This window comes from Gobio gobio, assembly GCF_949357685.1.
Source record: "Gobio gobio genome assembly, chromosome: 15".
Taxonomy (NCBI): Eukaryota; Metazoa; Chordata; class Actinopteri; order Cypriniformes; family Gobionidae; genus Gobio; species Gobio gobio.
Window position 1 is genome coordinate 21,842,281 of NC_137108.1, and position 22,419 is coordinate 21,864,699.

General features: G+C 38.3%; 2 protein-coding genes across 5 annotated transcripts; both read left to right on the forward strand.

Moving 5' to 3' along the window:
• Positions 1–1,686: 1,686 nt before the first annotated feature.
• On the forward strand, positions 1,687–9,452 carry upp1 (uridine phosphorylase 1). Of its 2 annotated transcripts, none has more exons than XM_079836395.1 (8): positions 1,687–1,873; positions 2,029–2,079; positions 2,466–2,577; positions 2,674–2,832; positions 4,266–4,380; positions 4,539–4,748; positions 4,827–4,973; positions 8,646–9,452. In XM_079836395.1, the coding sequence occupies exons 2-8, from the start codon at positions 2,042–2,044 to the stop codon at positions 8,792–8,794; spliced, it is 930 nt and encodes a 309-aa protein (XP_079692521.1). In that variant the 5' UTR covers positions 1,687–1,873; positions 2,029–2,041; the 3' UTR covers positions 8,795–9,452. The 2 variants fall into 2 exon arrangements, with proteins under 2 accessions (XP_079692521.1, XP_079692522.1); XM_079836396.1 differs by having other exon boundaries at positions 1,805–1,873; positions 2,495–2,577.
• Positions 9,453–14,259: 4,807 nt separating this feature from the next.
• On the forward strand, positions 14,260–20,871 carry stmn2a (stathmin 2a). 3 transcript variants are annotated; one of them, XM_079836578.1, is made up of 5 exons: positions 14,260–14,488; positions 16,492–16,587; positions 17,720–17,895; positions 18,104–18,295; positions 19,260–20,871. In XM_079836578.1, the coding sequence occupies exons 1-5, from the start codon at positions 14,470–14,472 to the stop codon at positions 19,317–19,319; spliced, it is 543 nt and encodes a 180-aa protein (XP_079692704.1). In that variant the 5' UTR covers positions 14,260–14,469; the 3' UTR covers positions 19,320–20,871. The 3 variants fall into 3 exon arrangements, with proteins under 3 accessions (XP_079692704.1, XP_079692703.1, XP_079692705.1); XM_079836577.1 differs by having other exon boundaries at positions 14,262–14,488; positions 19,257–20,865; XM_079836579.1 differs by having other exon boundaries at positions 14,437–14,736.
• The last annotated feature ends 1,548 nt before the right edge of the window (positions 20,872–22,419 follow it).

Genomic DNA, 22,419 nt, shown 5'->3' on the forward strand with positions numbered 1-22,419 from the left:
TACAGACCTCCAAACTTTGTGTGGCCTTCAGATTGGCTCAAGAACAGTGTGTAGAGAGCTTAATGGAATGGGTTTTCATAGCCGAGCAGCTGCATCCAAGCCTTGCATCACTAAGTGCAATGCAAAGTGTCAGATACAGTGGTGTAAAGCACGCCGCCACTGGACTCTAGATACGCTAGACTCTTGTGCCAAGTGTAATGTTTGGTGGAGGGGGGATTATGGTGTGAGGTTGTTTTTCAGGGGTTGGCCCCTTAGTTCCAGTGAAAGGAACTCTTAATGCTTCAGCATACCAAGACACTTTTGAACAATTTCATGCTCCCAACTTTGTGGGAACAGTTTGGGGATGGCACCTTCCTGTTCCATCAGGACTGCACACCAGTGCACAAACTAAGTGGAGTAAGGAGTAAACTAAGGACTAAGGACTAAGAATGGGATGTCATTAAAGTTCATGTGCATGTAAAGGCAGGCGTCCCAAAACTTTTGCAAATAAAGTGTATATACGAGTGGTTCTATAATTGGAAATACATTTTGCATTTCAAAAACAAAAAAATAAACTGTTCACTAACCGAAATTCTTTACAGCATCTTATTGAAAACATGTTCAATTTTAATAATTTAGTGCTTGCCAAACACAAGCTTAACTTTTTTTACTTTTAACGGGGGGGGGGGGGGGGGGATTTCTTTATAGTACTGTTTGTCAACTCTGTTACTGTGAATTGTTACATACCGCAAACATTGTTACTCTAGCATGGTAACAGAGTTTGACGTTAACAGAATTGACAATTTGTATTTTTTTTGTTGCCAAAACTACACTTGCTAGCATAAATTCTAAGCGCACATAGCACTAATAAAAATCATGAATACAAAACTTTTACAAAACAACCCACTGTGATCAGTGATACATTCGGTTTTCCCTTTGATATTGTGGCAACAATTTTGACATTTTACAAAAATAACTCTTGGTGTAAGAACTTTTTAGAGTAAAATATTTTCTCAGAGAGAGCGCATATACCTTTCAGTGCTCAAGAAAAGATCTTATCAGTGAGGGAAAGTGACATCGTTTCCTGTATCTTACATGGTTGTGGGAGATAATTCCACCAATTTAAAGGCAAAGTATGATAGGGTCACATAATTGACGCAAGATTTATGGACCCATTGATATATGAGAAGTTATTTTTAAACAATTTAATGATTATTTAGGGCTTTTATAGATAAAATAAATGAGATATTACCAAAAGAAAAGTAAAAAAAAAATATTTTGATTACACGATGAACCTGTGGAAAAAAAATACACGGATTAATTCAAGAAGAAATCATAATTTTCAGCTATTTAAGACACCTTTTTTTGTTTGTTTTTACAGAAAATATGATCTATTGTTATGGCCTGTAATATTTTGTGATCCATGACAATGAGTAAAACATTAAAATAATAATAAAAAAAATTATATATATATATATATATATATATATATATATATATATATATATATATATATATATATATATTAGTTAATGTAATGTGATTTCAGGTAAAAAATTTAAAAGTAGCACAATGTTGTGTGTTGTTCATCACGTCAGCATCCAACCTACGGAAATGAGGCCCCGCCTTTATCTTGATCGTTACTATGAAGGACTTCTCAACTGTCCAGTCCGCTGCTTCAGCTTGCCCATCCTGCCGCAGGAGGCGGGGCTTGCGAAGAAAAAAGAAAAAAAAAACCACTATTCTTCCCATGCGGTGTCGTCACGTACACCGCACCAGCGGCACAGCCGGATGTTTTACAGCAACTGCAACTGACCGAACCTGCCGGTATTTTAGCAAGTGACCTTGCTGGCGGACCGGACACTGGATCAGGAGGCGTTATAAACATCTTACGGTAACTGAACTCCATTGAGAGATATGTTTTTTTTAGGAATGCTGTTTAATCCATTTTATTGTTCGATAAAGTATTCTGCTTAGGACATTTAGTTGTTAGACCAGACAATTTTACGTTGAAAAGTAATCTGTTGATGTCTCCATCTCTCATGTCAGGAGGAAACTGAAAATGCCGCTGGACGAAGAGAAGAACGGGGCATGCGATAGGTGCGAATGAAAAGAATATGATAGTGTATTAATTTATTACCTTATTCTCTATTATGTGTTCATTTGATTTGCGATATATGTCATTCAGTGTTTTATGTAAAGATATTCGTAACGCAACCCAAAGCATTGTATAGCGCACTGGATAAATGACCGATTTCATTCGCTGGGCTCAAACGTTTATTTCAGTTATATTATAAGCGATACAAAACGGAAATGATGTTCCTCACAGAGCACTTCTCACGACCCCTGGGTTACATAGTCCTCCTGACTGACTATTATTACGTTATGGTGTGTTGTTAAAGTGTTACATTAAACCGTTTCGTAACACCAGGGACAATAACCAACCGCTATCATATAACTGTCAAACTTGTATTTTCCCTGAATAGGTCAATTTATGTGAACAATCCCCATTTAGACTCCATGACAGATGACATCCTTTACCATTTTAACCTGGGAACATCCACTCATGACTTAGCAGCGATGTTTGGAGATGTCAAAGTAAACTTTAATTCACTTTAATTTCTCACTAAAACATGACTCGTTTAGGTTGATCTGGGTCTGTCTAACCCACTTGGTTGTACTTTTTTGTCTCAGTTTGTGTGCGTAGGGGGAAGTGCATGGAGGATGAAGTCTTTCACTGAATACATTGCCAAAGAACTGGGGCTTTCAGACCCCAACGCAGAATATCCAAATATATGTGCAGGAACCGATCGCTATGCCATGTACAAAATTGGACCTGTGCTGTCTGTCAGTGTGAGTATGTACAGTACTATTCCAAAAGTTTGGGGTCAGTAAGATTTTTATCTTTTTGAACGAAATTCTTATTCAGCAAGGATGCGTTAAAAAGGGATAGTTCACCTAAAAAAAGGAAAATTCTATCATTAACCACTTAACTGTCACCGTCCCGCTCCTTTTTTTTTTTGATCGCCTTTTTTTCGTATCATATATTTTAGTAATTATCATAAATTAGGTATCACTTGAAAGCTTACGAATTCAAAATTCATCCTGTGAAAACTGGTTTTAAATCAAACGTTGCGTTACCATGGAAACGGAGTCATGTTTCATATTACAAAATGTATTTATAATCAAAATCTTTTCTAATCTTGACAAAACACATATCGTCGGAAAGACCTCAAGGTTTCCTATTTTTTTTCTTTTTGTGATGGAAGTGATATTTAGACAGAAATTGACAGGAAAATGCATAAAAAAAAAATGGGATGTGTGACACCCGGTGGCTATTTTTGGTATAGTGCCTAAACAGAATCTCATGGGGACTTCAAATTTTTGTGATATCAACTTCAAATTAGGCTTTTTTCCACATATAAACATTCATCAACGCACACCTCAGTTATGATAAACGGAAGCTCAGGCATGTTTTTTTGACGTGCAAGAACTAATGAGGTTCATTCTCATGTGTTACGCAGCACATTTGAGCTTCCGCAAGAACCGGTGAGGTTTGTTTTCGCGCATCAAACGGGTTCGGTTGAGATTCTGTTTAAGAACGCTGATCAATGTTTATATGCAAATAAAAGCTGTCAAGTCTCTTCAGAAAATTAAGAGTTAAATTATTATTTGAAGCATCAAAGTGTCAGTTGCGTAGCTGTCAATGGAGGGACAGAAAGCACTCAGATTTCATCAAAAAGATCTTAATTTGTGTTCTGAAGATGAACGAAAGTCTTAAGGGATTGAAACAACATGAGGGTGAGTAATTAATGACAAAATTCAAATTTTTGGGTGAACTATCCCTTTAAATTCATCAAAACTATAACTTGACATTTGTGATGAATATAAAGACATTTATAATATTACAAAAGATTTCTATTTCTTATAAATGCTGTTCTTTTGGACTTAAAAAAAAAAAAATCAATCACAGTTTCCAAAAAAATGTTAAGCAGCAGTTTTTCATCTGTGATGATAATAAGAAATGTTTCTTGAGCACCAAATCATCATATAAGAATGATTTCCGAAGGATTGTCCAACTAAGTATGTTTACATGCACTCGTTTTAATTGGAATGAACGTGCACAAGATAATTCAAAATAATGAAAAAAATGTTTCCTGTTGATCGGGTTATTTCAGGTCTACACCATCCCGTTGAATCAGATCATAATTTAATTTAGATCAAGCTCAGGTCATTGCAAACAAAGTTTGTCTGAATTTTAACATTGAATATTCTCTGTGTTCTAGCATGGCATGGGCATCCCGTCAATCTCTATAATGTTGCATGAGCTTATCAAGCTCCTGTACCATGCCCGCTGCACTAATGTCACCGTAGTGCGCATCGGAACGTCAGGCGGAATAGGTACACTGCTTTTACCATTGAACTACTTAATCAAAAGGGTGTTCCCATGATTTCAAAATTAGCTCTAACTTCACCCTGGTGTTGTAAACCACAGGATTTGTATGAATCATTTCCTTACTAGTTTCCTTCGAGCTGTTTTTCTGTCTGTATTTTGTCAGGGTTAAAGCCAGGGACTGTGGTGGTTACCAAACAGTCGGTGGATTCTGTGTTTCAGCCTCGACTTGAGCAGATCATCCTGGGTAAACCAGTGGTCAGGAGCACAGAACTGGATGGGGAACTTGCAGAGGAGCTGCTTCAGTGTGGCAAAGAACTTGCAGAGTTTGAGACTGTCATTGCTAACACAATGTGCACCCTTGACTTCTATGAAGGTAGAATTATTTTTAAATAAAGTCTTAAATCTATAGTATAATATATATGCTGTATTTGAAAGCTCTGCCTTTGTAAAGGTCAAGCACGGCTGGATGGTGCCCTCTGCTCATACAGAGAAGAAGATAAACAGAGCTATCTTGCTGAAGCCTATGCCGCTGGGGTTCGTAACATTGAGATGGAGTCATCTGTGTTTGCGGCCATGTGCAAACTGAGCAATCTTCGAGGTATGTCGTTTTTTTAACACACCATTTCTTCAAGTTAATAATTAATACTTGCATAAGTATGTGTTATTCCACTGGTTGTTTAGGTTCATACAAATGGGCGTTTATGCATTTGTAACGGGGGCTAGAGGTTTATGATCTTTTATTGCAGTTAGTCTGTTTGAGCTGACTTGAGATTGCCCTCTTTAAATGGTTAGACATTAAAGGGTTAGTTCACCCAAAAATGAAAATTATCCCATAATTTACACACCCTTAAACCACCCTTGATGTATATAATTTTTTTCTTTCAGCCAAACACAATTGGAGTTATATTTAAAAAAAAAACAATCACAGTTTGATTTGTTCGGTGTCATGTTTATTGGCGTGAAAATGTAAAGTCGATGTCCCTGCAATAACAGACCGGGGTGCGTCTCTAAATGAATCGTTCAAGAATGTTGTGCAAGTTTACTGCAACAATGGAGCCACAAACTTCCGATACTTTTGGAAATCCAGCGTTAAGGCCCAATCCCAATTCTATTTTATACCCCTTCGCCTTCCCCTACCCCTACACCTACCCCTACCCATTCCCCTTGCCCCTTGAAACAGAGTGGCAAAGCATAGGGGTGAAAATATTCCCCTAAGAAATGGGACACCACTACTATACCATTACACGTCATATGTCATCATACACCGTTTCTTTTATTAGTGTCCTGTAACATTTAAGCAGTATGAACAGCAGTGAAGTCCGTAGGCTATCTAACAGAAATCAGGCACGAGTATGTTCAACAAATTACTCACTCCCAACGTAGTTTTGAGCTGTATTTGGACTTAATAAAACGGTGCTCGTTTTCAGTTCAAAAACGTATGAGCCTTCCTAAGACGATACAGAATTATACAGAACATACAAGACTGGTGGAGCCGCTTTTCCATCAGGGCAAACTGTTCTCTTTGTTTATTAACCATTCCGTGCTGATCGGAGCCGGCCGGTACGGATATGGTTTCATTTTCTACTGTGGTGCTGCGATAACGGAGCACTTTGCAATGTAATATAAACGAGTCAGTCGTTGCCTAGGTAACGCAAGAGGTTACAGACGATACGTGATGTAAATATTGACTGCGTTATGACGGATGACCAGATATATATTTTTAACTATTATTCATTTGTGTTCACATCCCTCAAATAGTGCGAAGAAGATTTAGCAAGCTACAGAGAAACTGGCAGCCAGGTGACACACAAGTGATCGATCCCGAGTGGCAACATACACACATTCTAGAAGCATCGCAGTCGTGTATGCAGGGAAACTCCTCATACCCCTTCGTTTCGAAGTGTGGTCCTAAAAAATCTTCGTTTGGAGTGCTATCTGGCCCTTCCCCTTACCCATACCATTCCAACCAAAAGAGAATCGAGACATCCCTACCCCTTCACGTGAACGCGCAAAAAAACAAAGGGGAAGGGGAAAGTGAAGGGCTAAGGGGTAGAAATGGGATTGGGTCTTAGTTGATCCTGATAAGGGCTTCTTGTCACAGTTGTAAACACGACGGCGCTCTTCTTCCACGAGGGAGTTTGGCGTTTAAGAACGCAACACACACGTCTTGCGGACAAACTGTAGAATTCAAACAATCAGATGACGACTTCGAAACTCTGAACGTCTGAGGCTGAGACTAACTTTCGCCTAAAGGCCTGTTCATACCGGGACGATTTTCGCGCACGTTCATCGCAGACGTTTAACGCCTCGTGACTAAACAATGGGCGCCAATGTGAGTGTGCACAATGACGTGCAAAACGCCAGGCGTAAAAGCGTAATTTAAAAAAGAACGCCTCAGGTTCGTTTTTTTATTTTAATGCGCTGCGTTAAAAACTGGCCGACCAATGAAATCAGCGCTTTTGTTCACGTGGATTTAGCTGCTGAGGTGACAATAAAACACGACTTGGTGGCGCTCAAGCACAAAATCGGTCTTGCCGAGCACACATTGATACGACGAAGAAGTAGTAAGTAGACAAAGAAGAAGATGAGCTGCTAATGCTGCTTGCCAGTTAGCAAAAAGTGTGTGAATGGTTTTGGCCATAGACATAATATATATGTGGTTTTGGCAAGCACGTAAATACTGTCTCTCGTCTTCTTCTGTGTGACAAGCGAGTGTCAGAAGCGTAAAATGCTGCAGCACCAGCTTGTGTACAGGGAGCGCCATCCACTGAATGTGCACGTTCACTCGGCGCATTGCCAGTGAAAATCGCTTGGGTGTGAACACTCAAGACGCGCCGAAAAACGTCACGAAAAACGCTGGCAATAAGTGTGCGCGATATTCGTCCCGGTGTGTACAGGCCTTAAAGGGTTAGTTCACCCAAAAATGAAAATTCTGTCATTAATTACTCACCCTCATGTCGTTTGACACCCGTAAGACCTCCGTTCATATTCGGAACACAAATGAAGATATTTTTGTTGAAAGCTGATGGCTGAGAAAGGCTTCAGATAGGCCTCCATTGGCATTCAGTACATTAATACTCCCAAGACCCATAAAAGGCACTTAAAACGTCGTTACAAAGTCTATCTCACCACAGTGGCTCTACAATAATTTTACGTTGCGACGACAATAGTTTTTGTGCGCAAAAAAAAATCAAAATAACACCTTTATCCAACTTGTTATTGCCTTCCGTGTGTGCCTCCACAACGCATGCGCGAGAATATGATGTAGCGCCAGCGTTCGGGAATCCATGAAATGCACACTTAAGCCCCATTTTGAGAACTACGCTGAGACCTAAAGCACGATCAATGTAGAATCCAACAGCTTAGACACGCGCGTCTTCCTCTGATTGTAAACAAATCGCTTCTGGGTCATATGTCCGAGCGCCGGAACTGCGTCATATTCTCGCGCATGCGTCGTGGAGGCATACACGGAAGGCAATAAGAAGTTGGATAAAGGTGTTATTTCGATTTTTTTTGCGCACAAAAACTATTGTCGTCGCATCGTACAATTATTGTAGAGCCACTGTGGTGAGATGGACTTTGTAACAACGTTTTAAGTGCCTTTTATGGGTCTTGGGAGTGTAAATGTACTGAATGCCAATGGAGGCCTATCTGAAGCCTTTCTCAGCCATCAGCTTTCAACAAAAATATCTTCATTTGTGTTCCGAATATGAACGGAGGTCTTACGGGTGTCAAATGACATGAGGGTGAGTAATTAATGACAGAATTTTCATTTTTGGGTGAACTAACCCTTTAAGCTTACGCTACACCTATCACCTAGTCATGCTTCAGGTCAGGGGTCACTCTTCGGCCGGAACTAGATTCGCATATGACCGTTATTGAAAGCCAGTGATTTATAGTTTATAAAATTATAAATAAGGATATTTTTCTTACAATAACTCATCGCTTTGCTTCAGAAGGCCTTTATTAACACCCCGAAGCCATATGGATTACTTTTATGATGGATGGATGCGCTTTTTGGGGGGGGCTTTAAAAAAGGTACCATTCACTCCCATAATAAATCTCTGAAGAGCCAGGATATTTTTTAATATAACTCAGATTGTGTTTGGCTGAAAAAAGAAAGTCATATACTCCTAGGATGGCTTGAGGGCGACTAAATTATGGGACGATTTTCATTTTTGGGTGAACTAACTCCTTAAACCTTCTAATGTTGTTTATTGTGGATGAGTTGAGATGCTTCCTTCGTAAGCTTTTTTTCCTGTGTGTTCAGCTGCGGTTGTGTGTGTAGCACTGCTGGACAGACTCCAAGGAGACCAGCTGACCAGCTCTCATGACGTCCTGAATAACTACCAGCAGCGACCTCAGTCCCTGGTCGGACATTACATCAAAAAGAAGCTGAATGCCTCCAAGAAAAGCTAGTTCGCTACTTGTCAGAAAGCTCTCCAAGCAAACTTTCAGAACAGTCCTGAGCTGAAGGTGGGGAACAGTAGAGTTTTAATCAGGACAATGATTATATTAATATATGGTAAAAAACACAGCTCTTATAAGTTGACCCAGTTTTATAAAAAATGACCAAAGTAACAGAAATACCTTAATTTACTCAAGCTCATGCAAATTCATGCCTTGAATTTAATAGCTTAATTTACTTGTTTTGAAATGGTAATAGGCACATTATGTTCTAGACTGTTTGATTTGTCTTAAATACCGGCTATTTATTTTTGTTTTAAAGTGCGCTGTATTTAAACTACTCCTGATGAAGTAGTTGTGTAAAAGGGAAAGATGTCTTAGAAATGAGAGGAGAATTAAGCATTTATAGCACTAGTTACATTAGAAGGGTCCACATTTTTTAATAAGAGTAAACCTCTCTTGCATTATTTTTGTCACTGTACGGTTGTTTCAAACAAACTGTAAAATTCTACTGTAATGATCACAAACGTCTTAAGGAGAAATATTAATCAATATTTAATTAAGTTTCTAATGTTTAACATGCAGTGTTATTTCAAATTCTGTCACTGAATGTTTTGTTATACAGTATTCTGAGAAATAAAACACAAAGAATAAATAATTTAATAAATGGAAGTTGTATGAAGTTCATTTCTCATATATATATATATATATATATATATATATATATATATATATATATATATATATATATATATATATATATATATATATATATATATATATATATATATATATATATATATATATATATATATATATATATATATTAATGCAATAAACAAGTGTCAACAATGTGACAACATTATTATGCACATCAAAGTCCATTAAGACTTTGAAAATGTAATAGAGAATATTAGTAGAAACTTGTCAGAGCCAACTGAGTTGCCTCAACAGAAATGATCTTAGTATGTAGTTTTTTGCAACATATTTACTATGGATGCATCGATATGAAAATTGTGGCCGATACGATAACCGATAATTCTTTATATTTGAAAGCCGATAATTGATACATTGAGCAATAAATCTAAATCAAAATTTTTGAGAGCCTGATTACAAAAGAAAAAAAAGCCATGTCCCTACCAAACAATTATAATGATGTTCTCATTCTAATTTTATGTAGCCTATTTGACCGGTTTGCGTTGCACTTAACTGTATTTTCCTTTTTCTAATTTTGGAACTGATTCCAATAATATTTCAAGCAATTCAAAACCATCAAGGGGAACAGCGTGCATCTGAAGTGTCTTGGCTGAAGGAAATAATTAATTATTATTTTTTTATAATTATTATCGGCTTTAATACAGTATATCGGCCAAGTTTTATTAATCTTATTGTGCCGATAACAATAACATTAAAAATGAACTAATATCTGCCAATACCGATATGTTGGCTAATATATCGTGCATCCCTAATATTTACATTTTGGTAAAATTCTTTAGCCTAGAAATCTAGACACACCCTAGCGGCAGCAAATATAATTTGCAGGCAGAGTAGTAGCAACTCTCCTTTGGCTTGCAAGCTGGAAAAACCAAACTCTGGTCAGGCCAATCACATCGTGTATAGAGTCGGTGGGCGGGCTTAACATAATGATGGCAGAGTTGCCGGCGAATGTTTAATCTATCAACTAGCTCCGCTTCACCTTCTTCGTTGCTCTGGTTGGTTGTAGCGCTATCCTATTGCGTGCAGTTGGAATTTGAAAGACAACCATTTATCCCGCCCCCTCGAATTGAGCCCTGCCAATGGTGTGTTTCCAGACCCAACATCTTGATGTGGGTTTGGCTTGTCAGGCTAGCATTTTTTGGGAGTCCTTTTAGATATATTTGAATAACTGTTATTTAACATAAAATTAACCTAGTATGGGGGTTTTAGACATTTGTTCGCAATTGTTTGCCTAGCATTTGTTTGATTCTGCTTGATATCCCTATTGACCCTTCCATTTCCGGGCTTCTCAGAAGTCGTCATATTTGTTTAAACTTTTATACCGATAAATGAGACTACGGGCCCTATTTTAACGATCTAAGTGTGTGGTCTGAAGCGCATGGCGCAGAAGCACTTAGGGCGTGTCTGAATCCAGTTTTGCTAGTTTAACGACTGAAAAAATGGTTGGTGCACCCGGCACATGGTCCAAAAGGGTTGTACCTAGTCTCTTAATGAGTCATGGGTGTGTTTTGGGTGTAACATGCAATAAACCAATCAGAGTCTCATCTCCCATTCCCTTTAAAAGCCAGTTGCGCTCGCGCCATGGCGGATTTGCTGTTTACATGGCGGAATTTGCGAGCGGAAAGCCTTAATGCTTCTCCAGAGAGGAATCCTTTTATTTTTAATATTTAAAAATGTTTTTTGTGCTGCTGCGCGTCTCTGTGTGTGTGTAATAAGCAGAGTGTATGCGTTTTGTGCACCCGCCTATAGGCATATATTACTAACATACCCTTTAAATAACACAAAAAATACTGCAGTCGTTTTTTGTAGTTACCTAAAAATAGCAACGTGCCAACAATACGTCTGAACACACCTCGTTTTCAAACCAGCACGCCCATGGTCGAACAAATGGGCGCAAGTGTATTTGCTATTTAAACAACCTGGCGCTGGACGTGAAAATGATAACTCTGTTGTGCTGAAACTAGCAAAAAACACTTGCGCTGCGCGTGGCGCCGCATTGCGCCGGGTGTAGGATAGTGCCTTATATTTAATAGGCCTATATTTTTTGTGTTTCCATTTGCTCAAATGGCAAAAGAAAAACTACACAATAGTGTTTTCACAACTTTCAAAAAGAGGAAAAATAGATAGAGATTGATAATGGCAGTCAGAAGAGAAAAAATAGGTCAATTTTACCATCATTCCCATAGCCTCTGTATTAGAAACACCCTCACAGCAGCGTTAACTAGTTTTTTTTCTCATTTAATGCAAATATAATACAAAGTATAGTATTATAAATGTACATACACTTTAAAAAAAAATATATATATAAAAAACTTTGCTGGATTTACGATGCTGTTGACTGTTAAAACATGTTATCAAAGTCTGACCTTAAAGGGGTCCATTACAAAATTTTTACATTCCTTAAAATTGTGTAGGAGTAAAATATAAATTAACATAATTTGGTAAATAATAACACACCCAAATAAATGCCTTAATTTGCAACATTTGTACATCGCGCAAGACAAGTAAATAATCTCATTCCACCTCAGTATTTATGCAAATTAAGTTATTGTAAAAAAGCACATATCTTTCTTAAAGCCACAATGTGCAGTTTTTCACCGCTAGAGGACGCTTATTCAAAACAAAGGTGTAGCTTGATGGCGCCTGGATTTCACAGAACTGACGACCGCTTTCGCTTTTTCTGGTCAGTGCTGTTTATCATATTAGACACATTATTTGAGTGTGTTAAAAAGTTATATTATAATGCTACTCAGTGCGTTCGCTCGGCGGCTAAGACACTTGTTGCACACTGGCACTGCAGTAAGCTTGATATTAGACATAAAAAACATGGTACTTGCGGTAAATCAAGAAAACGAGATTTAAACAATAAGACTAACTGTGTTGAGCTATACAACAATGATTTTTTTTTCTGTCGATGAATGTATCCAAACAGTTGCTCACCTGTCTGATAAAACTAAGAACAAATATATATTAAAGCGTCTTTGGTGTCTCCAAGTTTCTACAAGATAAATCGAGGGTAACGCGAGTATGATTTCATTGATAGGTGACGCACAGACACGGTCCGTGTCCTGGTTAAAATTGCTGATTTCTTTGGATTTAAACATTCTTGGAAAAATTTGGGATAATGTAAGTACACAAGTCAACAAAATATATACACATTTTCGTGGTTTATCTTACATATTGTTCCTTTCAACCAACATTTGGATTTTGGGGCCAAATGTTGGTTTAAAGGCACAATATGTACTAAGACATATAACAATGTTATATATTTTGTTGACTTGTGTCCAGCAGTTTAATAAAATAAAAACTCTGTTCCCCATTTTGCCTTTTTTATGATTTTGTTGATGTTTATTTAATGTTACAAAATTACACAAATCAGAACATTTGCAACAGGGTTTCAATATTACAACTAATATTGTATTTGATTTTGTGGATCATTGTCGTTTGCTATGGCTGTGATGTAATGTGAGTGACAGGTTGTCCCGCCCTCGCGGCAGCAAACACGTCATCGGAGAACAGATTTCGTTGTGAGAAGTTATTTGATGAAAGCTTATGGTGGTATGAAGGGCCATCATTTACATTTACATTTACATTTATGCATTTGGCAGACGCTTTTATCCAAAGCGACTTACATTGCATTCAAGGCACACATTTTACATTTTGTCAGTTCTTGCTTTCCCTGGGAATCGAACCCATGACCTTGGCGTTGCTAGCGCTATGCTCTACTGTTTGAGCTACAGGAAAGCCTATTCAATGCTACTCAGTGCGTTCGCTCGGCGGCTAAGACACTTGTTGCACACTGGCGCTGCAGTAAGGTTGATATTAGACATAAAAAACATGGTACTTGCGGTAAATCAAGAAAACGAGATTTAAACAATAAAACTAACTGTGTTGAGCTATACAACAATGATTTTTTTTTTCTGTCGATGAATGTATCCAAACAGTTGCTCACCTGTCTGATAAAACTAAGAACTAATATATATTAAAGCGTCTTTGGTGTCTCCAAGTTTCTACAAGATAAATCGAGGGTAACGCGAGTATGATTTCATTGATAGGTGACGCACGGACACGGTCCGTGTCCTGGTTAAAATTGCTGATTTCTTTGGATTTAAACATTCTTGGAAAAATTTGGGATAATGTAAGTACACAAGTCAACAAAATATATACACATTTTCGTGGTTTATCTTACATATTGTTCCTTTCAACCAACATTTGGATTTTGGGGCCAAATGTTGGTTTAAAGGCACAATATGTACTAAGACATATAACAATGTTATATATTTAGTTGACTTGTGTACAGCAGTTTAATAAAATAAAAACTCTGTTCCCCATTTTGCCTTTTTTATGATTTTGTTGATGTTTATTTAATGTTACAAAATTACACAAATCAGAACATTTGCAACAGGGTTCCAATATTACAATTTACAACTAATATTATATTTGATTTTGTGGATCATTGTGGTTTGCTATGGCTGTGATGTCATGTGAGTGACAGGTTGTCCCGCCCTCGCGGCAGCAAACACGTCATCGGAGAACAGATTTCATTGTGAGACGAGGCTAGGGGAAGTTATTTTGATTAAAGATTATGGTGGTATGAAGGCCATCATTTAGAATACATTCTACAATATTCCTTAAAAATAAGAATCTACTTTAATTCCATAATGACTTTATTTGAGCCAAGTACGTGTTTAAAATATCGTTTATCGCGATAGTTACAGCATCTAGCGCTCGATTAGATGCAGGCCAGTTTTTTTCCTCCCACACACGTCAGTGAAGTGAAGTGTTGCCGGTGGCCAATCTGCTGTTGCGCGCCGACTAGATCATAAGTCAGCCGCTCCCATTCCTCACATCCCTCCGCGCTCCTCATTGTGCTCTGCTGACTCAGTGCCTTAAGCATCATCCTCTCTCAACGCCACTGGCACAAACCACGACCCATTGTGGAAATTTATACGGATTCAAGAAAGGACACCATGGCCAAGACAGCTATCGGTACGTGCTGCGCATTTCTTCACTTGTCATCTTAATCCATTGTTGCAGGCATTTGTAGACGTGTTAATGGAGACCGAGCCTGTCTATGAAAAGATCTACTGAGCGTTATACCATGCACGATCTATGCAGAATACGCACAATGCTATATTAATATAGTTCTTATGTAAAGCCTATTCGTGCATAAAACACATTGTATAAGCAACTGCGACTCGAGTCTACGTTTACATGATCGGAGGCATCCTACAAAGGTACGTGTCGCATTTCCTCCATTAATATAGTTTAGAATATTCAGTGAAGTGAATGTGACTTGCATTATGAATTAGAATAAACAAGCATGCGTAAATGTCTCGATATAGTGACATATGTAAGATGATTGGCGATGGCGCACCTGCTCCTGCTGCCGCGCATCATAATGCAGAAAGACCGCACCCAAGAAACGCTGCCCAGACAATATAGCCATAAAAACCACACGAATACCTCCTCATGGAGCATTAACCTTAATAACCCATATTTAACTCGCGATTCTTGCTTTATAAGGAATAATCATGACAATTAGCGCAGTTTTTTGGTTATGGATGTCATCGTCCTTGTTCCAATAGACATGAAGCCTGAGTGCTGGCATATAAACTGGCATCGAAGATAAGGTGACAGATTCTCATTCATTTTATTTTTTAAATGAGTCCCTTTATGCATTTAGAAGCCGAAAGCATTCTCATCTTGAGATATAACGCACAGGCCTGGCTCATTCATCACGTGCATTGTTGTAACATAACAACATTGATATAGCTCTGCTCATTTTAGTATAGAAAATAGATATAGAAAACAAATCTAAATTATCTATTGTGTTTATGTCCATTGTAGCCTCTGTTTTGTTGTGGAGTCAGATCCATGCAATTCATGACCAGATGGCATGGGCGGATTTCACTGTGCATTTTTTCGGGCTCTGGGTATCCTGTAGAATTACTGAAGCAGTAAAGTCGCCTTTCCGAATCGCTCACGGGCTGTTCTGTCAGGATTCATTGATCAGTGGAAGGCTCCCGAGCCGAGGGCCCGCTTGTTGATATTGCTAAGAATGGCTGGGGAGTTGCAGGAGGCCGAGGAGACGCAGATTGGGAGACCGGCCAGCCCTGCAGCAGTGGGATGCTGCATGGTGGCCTTTGCAGCACCGGACAAATAAGTATTGACACTTATGTTGGACACCAGTCTGTGACCCGGGCAGGAAATTGCTCCTGCATGTGATTTGGACATTGGAAATATGGGATATAGCTATATGATGACTATCATATTTCCTTGATTTTCTTATTTAGTACAATACTTGTTTAGCATGTCCTAGTCTGACTGGTGTCTGACTGTAATTTTCTTGCTAATGGGCTGTTGGATGTGCTTGTAATCTGTAAAACGCTACAGAGGGCAGGAAATGAGAAGTGTCATTAGTGTGCCCGCTGCATTTTTCATGAGCCTGCAAGCTCCATTTGTTTGATTGTGGAAAAATGATCTCGGTAGACTCCATTTTCCACTTTTTATGCTTTTTTGTAAGTTGTAAATGAAACAAAGATTATTGGAATTATGTTTTACAATAAAATACTTTGTCTTTCACATTCTTTCACACAAATTTAATGCAATGTGTTGCTTGTAACTATTTGTCAAATGTACTTAAATCCGACAATATTCTTTTCGGTGTATATATAGAGATATGCTTGTTCACTGAATTTCTGATGAATACATTATTTTCATTGTGCACCACTCTAATGATATAATAAGCTTTTGAAAAGAGCTAATGTAGGTAAAGTAGCAGTGTCGATCAGTCGCTCAGTTGAAGCATCATAGAGACAGACACTCAGAGATGAAGTACAGGGTATGTTATAGCCCCCAATTGAATCCTCTAAAGAGCTGTAGAGACCGGGCGATATGCTCTGGCCTGTAAACTTCAGCACATTTGGGCTCGAGCAGCCTATAGTGGGTGTGTGTACGACTAACAAGGGACCAATTTTGTGTTGTTCCAGCATACAAAGAGAAGATGAAGGAGCTGTCCATGCTCTCGCTCATTTGCTCCTGCTTCAGCCCACAGACACGCAACAACCTCGTCTGTGAGTTTGAAGGTAAGTGAGAGAACAAATGAGTTTTCATTTGACGCATTTGAAATGAATATCGTATGCTATTTTGGTAACACTTTACAATAAGGTTCCATTTGTTAGCATTAGTCATCTACATTAACATTAACTTTCAATGCAATTCTAAAACGTTATTTTAATCTTAATGTTAATTTCAGAATTTACGAAAACATTATTATATTCAAAAGTTGTCTCTCATCTAACCTGAACAGTCGTATTGTATTACCTAATGTTTATTACCAAACATTAATATCTGCTGTAACAAATGTATTGCACATTTTTGTTGTTAGTTAGGGCCTTGTTGTGGAGTGTAACTGATATTTATATAATAATAATACAATTAATATAAGAACGCATTAAAAATGCTGATCATTTCTTGATCAGAATCTTGATTAATTATGCTCGGAAATTTATGAAAAGATAAATTAATTGAAACATGAATTAACTATGGAAGTCTATTTGCGCCGCATAAGAAAAAAATCATCCTTTATTAAATAATTGTGACATAAAAAAACTGAAATTATGACAATATGTCAAATTGATATAAAAAGTGTAAATGACGACATACTAAGTCATAATTATGACAAAAAGTCAATATCATGAGATAAAAAGGTCATAATTAAACATTTTGTCATAATTATGACTTTTTAACTCTTAATGACTATTTATGTCAATTCGACTTTTTATCTCATAATTATGACTTATCTATCTTAGTATCTCATAATTTTAACTTTTTTAAGATGTCATTAAGACATCTTAATGTCAAGATATGACATTAAGATGTCATAATTCTGACTTAGTTTCTCATTATTGTCATAATTTTGACTTTGTATGTCACAATTTTGATTTTTGATTATCATAGTTATATGATAATTTTTTACTTTTTTTCCCTCCTTTTTATGATGTCATAATTCTAACTTTTGTCAATTTAGACTTTTTGTCATTTATGACTTATGTCATAGTTTTGACTTAGCAATGTCGTAATTATGACTTGGTCATAATTATATACCAAAGCATGATGTTTTTTTTCTGATGAGGAAATAATTAATTGACATGCTTTCATTGAATCTATGCCCCTTTTATTAAGTGAGGTCACTTGACATTGGTTATTGTCTTGTAGACATGGAAGTAAAGCCCATAAACAAAAGGGCCTCCGGCCAGGCCTTCGAGGTGATCCTGAAACCGCCCTCACCTGTGTCAGACGTGGCCCACAGCATCACCTCCCCTCCAAAGAAGAGGGATGTGTCACTGGAAGACATCCAGAAGAAACTGGAAGCTGCTGAGGACCGCAGGAGGGTTAGTGGAACTGAATGTATAGAAGCGTTCTTAGCTGTAGCTATAAAGCTTAGAATTGTATTAACACAGACAAGTGTACATGAATCAATGCATCAATAAATATAGGTCAACCACTTTGAAATCAATTTAACCCTCAGGAAATGTATACCCTTCCACGCCTTAATTGCATTGTTTGAATGCTCATGTATATAATGGCTTTCCTCAACAGTCCCAGGAAGCTCAGGTGCTCAAAGCTCTTGCTGAGAAACGTGAGCACGAGAGAGATGTGCTGCTCAAAGCCATGGAGGAGAACAGCAACTTCAGCAAGATGGCAGAGGAAAAGCTCATTCTGAAGATGGAGCAGATCAAGGAAAACCGGGAGGCTTACATGGCGGCCATGATAGAACGCTTGCATGAGAAGGTGAGCAAAACACCTCAATTATGGTAACACTTTATTTTAAGGTTGCTCAAATAAGTACTGAGAAATATGTACTTACTATAGAGTTACCGTTAGGGTTTGTTTTAGGGTTAGTTACTTGTAATTATGCATTATTTAATTTAGTAACAACATGTAGTAAGATGTAACTGTCACTTTAAATTAAAGTGTTACCTAGATTAGTTTGTTGGTTAAAGGTAAACTATAACTTCTCGCTAAAACTTTAACTAAGAAGCTAAAACTTCTTCTCATAACTAAAAAGAGAGAGATTATCCTACTGCTCATAAAACATTCACTACTAGGCTTTAGAGATATAACCAGTTTAGATAGAAAGGATCTCAAGCTGACTAGCTGAAGAAAGACCCATTAATAGGCACGGCACTTCTTGAAAAATAAAATCCAGCACAGCGCTACAACAACCCATAATGAAACTAGATTAGTAAAGTTTGTTGGGACAAACTTTGATGTTATAAGCTTTAAATTTAGTGAAGTGGAAAGGGAAAGAAAGAGAGAAAGACATTGCTAGCATGAATTAGCATGTTCTGCTAGCATGTTTTAACGGGTTGCCAGCAGACTCTCCTCTGTTCCCCGGAGGTTCGAGTTTTAGCTTACAACTAACCTATTCCACTCCCACTCCATACACGCGTCAGAGCAGCCGGAGCCACGTTTCTCTATTTATGGAAATGATGAGACACGCACGGGCAAGCGACCGACGAAAACCATCAAATATAAACACTTATAATAGGCTTACCATAGTGAATCAGGGTAAGACAAAAACATATTTTTGGAAGAAGGACCGATGTATTGACCCATTATTTAAATTTTGTTCATTTTGAACAAAGAAGTTAGAGAGTGTTCCTTTAATTATTCTAATGTTTATTATTTCAGTCTTAAATGAATGATCAATATTATAGTATGTGATGCTATGTGTATTTTTTTGTCCTAGCAGGAGCGACATGCTGCAATTGTCCGCAGGAACAAGGAGCTGAGGGAAGAGCTAATAGCGTGAAGTTCTCGTCCTCCTCATACCCTTCATCAGCCAACCTGTCATCCTATCCTGCTCACGCACACTCACACACAACCACTGGTAAAAACCAGTCAAAACAACTAGTATCACACTCGTATACTGTTTGAACGGTCTTGCTTGATTTCATAGAGTAATGGGAAGACACGTATTATTTTGTAAATACATTTTTTTAATCTATCTATCTATCTATCTATCTATCTATCTATCTATCTATCTATCTATCTATCTATCTATCTATCTATCTATCTATCTATCTATCTATCTATCTATCTATCTATCTATCTATCTATCTATCTATCTATCTATCTATCTATCTATCTATCTATCTATCTATCTATCTATCTATCTATCTATCTATCTATCTATCTATCTATCTATCTATCTATCAGATTGAATGATAACAAATCAAATGTATCAAATCTACATGGTACATTGTGTTAATTCTTTTATTATTATTGTTTGTCAGATTTGTTTTCGATTCAGGCACGTCTGGTTTGATCATGTGAAAGGTTTTTGGTGTTGTGAGAAAGCTGCTTGCTTACGTTTGCAGTGTTAAATGATGTAAAGTTTGGTGTAATTGTGAAGAATGCAAAAAGCTTCAGTGCTCAGGCCCCAGGTCAACATAGATTTACATTTTAAAAAGCGAACATACCCCAAGACTCATAAATATATATTGCACTTAAGTTTATATGCAGCATGATCAAGACATAGCCACTTTTTCCTGAACAAATAGCTTGAGATATGAGTACTGAAACAAATAAAAACATGTTAATAGTGTCTCATTTGAAATTCTGTATTTTAGTTCCTTTGCTTAACCTCTGTGAAATGAAATATCCCTCTCTTGAAATGTTATGAACATCTGCATGCCGACATCTGCAAACGTACTCTTTTGTTGGCTGACGATTGGAAACACTGCACCCTTTCTGGACCCTTTGGACTAGACAGCTTCGCCTGCATTATATTAAAAGAAAAGGAAAAAATAACCAGCCAGTTCCTATCCAGTTGCTCTATTTGGTGACCTCCCCCACACCCACACATTGATTCAGGCCTTCGGCTCTCAAGGCTGATGTTTGTCATCTGTCTCTAGCAGGACATCTTCATTAGTACAGCGGTATAATTAAAGGAGTTGTATCTCCCCGAATGTTCTGACATGTGTTTGGCTTGATAAAATAGGTAACATCTTTACCAGCTGAATGTATCCCCATATACTCCCAACTACAGCCTTTGACGTGTGACTATTTTCTATTTGGTTTATTTTGGTGAGATTGGAGTGAGTGTGTGTACTGTAAGTGTGTGTGTGTCCATGTTAGGTTGACCGAGCATTTGTGTCCTTTCTCTCCAGAGGTGAAGTGATGGGCAGATGCAGAATATGCACTGAATGATTATGATTTTATTTCGATTTATTTATTTATTTTTCAGATCACTGTCTCTTCTATAAATATGCTTGAAGTGTCTTCGGCTGCCAAACTTGTCTTTTCCCCTCTCATTTCTGTGTGTGCAAACTTTGGTGAAAATAAAGGTTTGGGGTTCTGTGAACATGTTGTTTGCGTTTTTTAAGAAGCTTTTTGTAATGTTATTATAGTGCTTCACCAGCAGACGACAGTAAACTATTGCAACATATGGGCTAAGCTTATCAACACAACATGTTAATGCAAATATCTAATCAGCCAATTGGATAGCAGCAACTCAGTGCGTTTTCTTGGCTTGGGGGGGTGTGTGTGTGTGTGTGGGGGGGGGGGGGGTGATTTAAACGTCTTTGAACATGGCATGGTTGTTGGTGCCAGATGCACTGGTCTGAGTATTTCAGAAATTGCTGATTTACTGGGATTTTCATGCACAACCATCTCTAGCATTGATGGCAGAGGTCGGCCAGACTGGTTCGAACTGATAGAAAGGCAACAGTAACTCAAATAACCACTAGTTACAACAGAGGTCTGGAGAAGAGCATCTCTGAACATAAAATGTGTCCAAAACCAAAGCAGATGGGCTACAACAGCAGAAGACACAGCAGGTGTTGTCAGCTAAGAACAGGCTACAATTCACAAGGGCTCAGCAAAATGGGACAATAGAAGATTGGAAAAACGTTGCCTGCGGTCTGATGAGTCTCAGTTTCTGCTGCGACATTCCGATGGTAGGGTCAGAATTTGGAGTAAACAATATGAAAGCATGGATCCATCATGCCTTGTATCAACAGTTCATGCTGCTCCTGGTGAATGTTGTGGGGGATATTTTCTTGGCACACTTTGTGGCCCTTTGTACCAGTTGAGCATCACCACAGCCTTCCCTGAGTATTGTTGCTGACTATGTCCATCCCTTTAAGACTAGCAGAACGTACCATGTCACAAATCCCAAATCATCAAGAACTGATTTCTTGAACATGACAATGAGTTCACTAAACTCAAATGGCCTCCACAATCACTAGATCTTTAGAGCACCTTTGGGATGTGGTAGAATGGGAGATTGAAATTAAAAGAAAACATGATTCGTCAGACCAGGCCACCTTCTTCCATTGCTCTGTGGTCCAGTTCTGATGCTCACGTACCCATGTTGGCGCTTTCTGCGGTGGACAGGGGTCAGCATGGGTACCCTTACTGGTCTGCGGCCCAAACGCAACAAACTGCGATGCACTGTGTATTCTGACACCTTTCTACGAGAACCAGCATTGACTTCTTGAGCTATTTGAGCTAGCCTACAGCTCGTCTGTTTGATTGGACCACACGGGCCAGCCTTCGCTCGCCACATGCATCAATGAGTCTTGGCGACCCATGACCCTGTCGCCGGTTCACCACTGTTCCTTCCTTGGACCACTTTTGATAGATACCGACCACTGCAGACCGGAAACATCCCACAAGAGCTGCAGTTTTGGAGATGCTCTGACCCAGTCGTCTAGGCATCACAATTTGGCCCTTGTTAAACTCGCTCAAATCCTTACGCTTGTCCATTTTTCCTGCTTCTAACACATCAACTTTGAGGACAAAAATGTTCACTCGCCGGACCAGGGTTAATATCAAGGGTGGTTGGAAGCTTAGCATGCACTGTAATGGAGTAAGCCCAGTGGTGGATTGTCACAGAGAGTTTTGGG

Coding starts and splice junctions, on each gene's coding strand:
- upp1 (XM_079836395.1), top strand. CDS start 2,042: ATGCCGCTGGACGAAGAGAAGAACGGGGCATGCGATAG. Junction 2,833..4,265: donor GACCTGTGCTGTCTGTCAGT/GTGAGTATGTAC, acceptor TCTGTGTTCTAG/CATGGCATGGGCATCCCGTC. Junction 4,974..8,645: donor CAAACTGAGCAATCTTCGAG/GTATGTCGTTTT, acceptor CTGTGTGTTCAG/CTGCGGTTGTGTGTGTAGCA.
- stmn2a (XM_079836577.1), top strand. Junction 16,588..17,719: donor CCTCGTCTGTGAGTTTGAAG/GTAAGTGAGAGA, acceptor ATTGTCTTGTAG/ACATGGAAGTAAAGCCCATA. Junction 17,896..18,103: donor CTGCTGAGGACCGCAGGAGG/GTTAGTGGAACT, acceptor TTTCCTCAACAG/TCCCAGGAAGCTCAGGTGCT.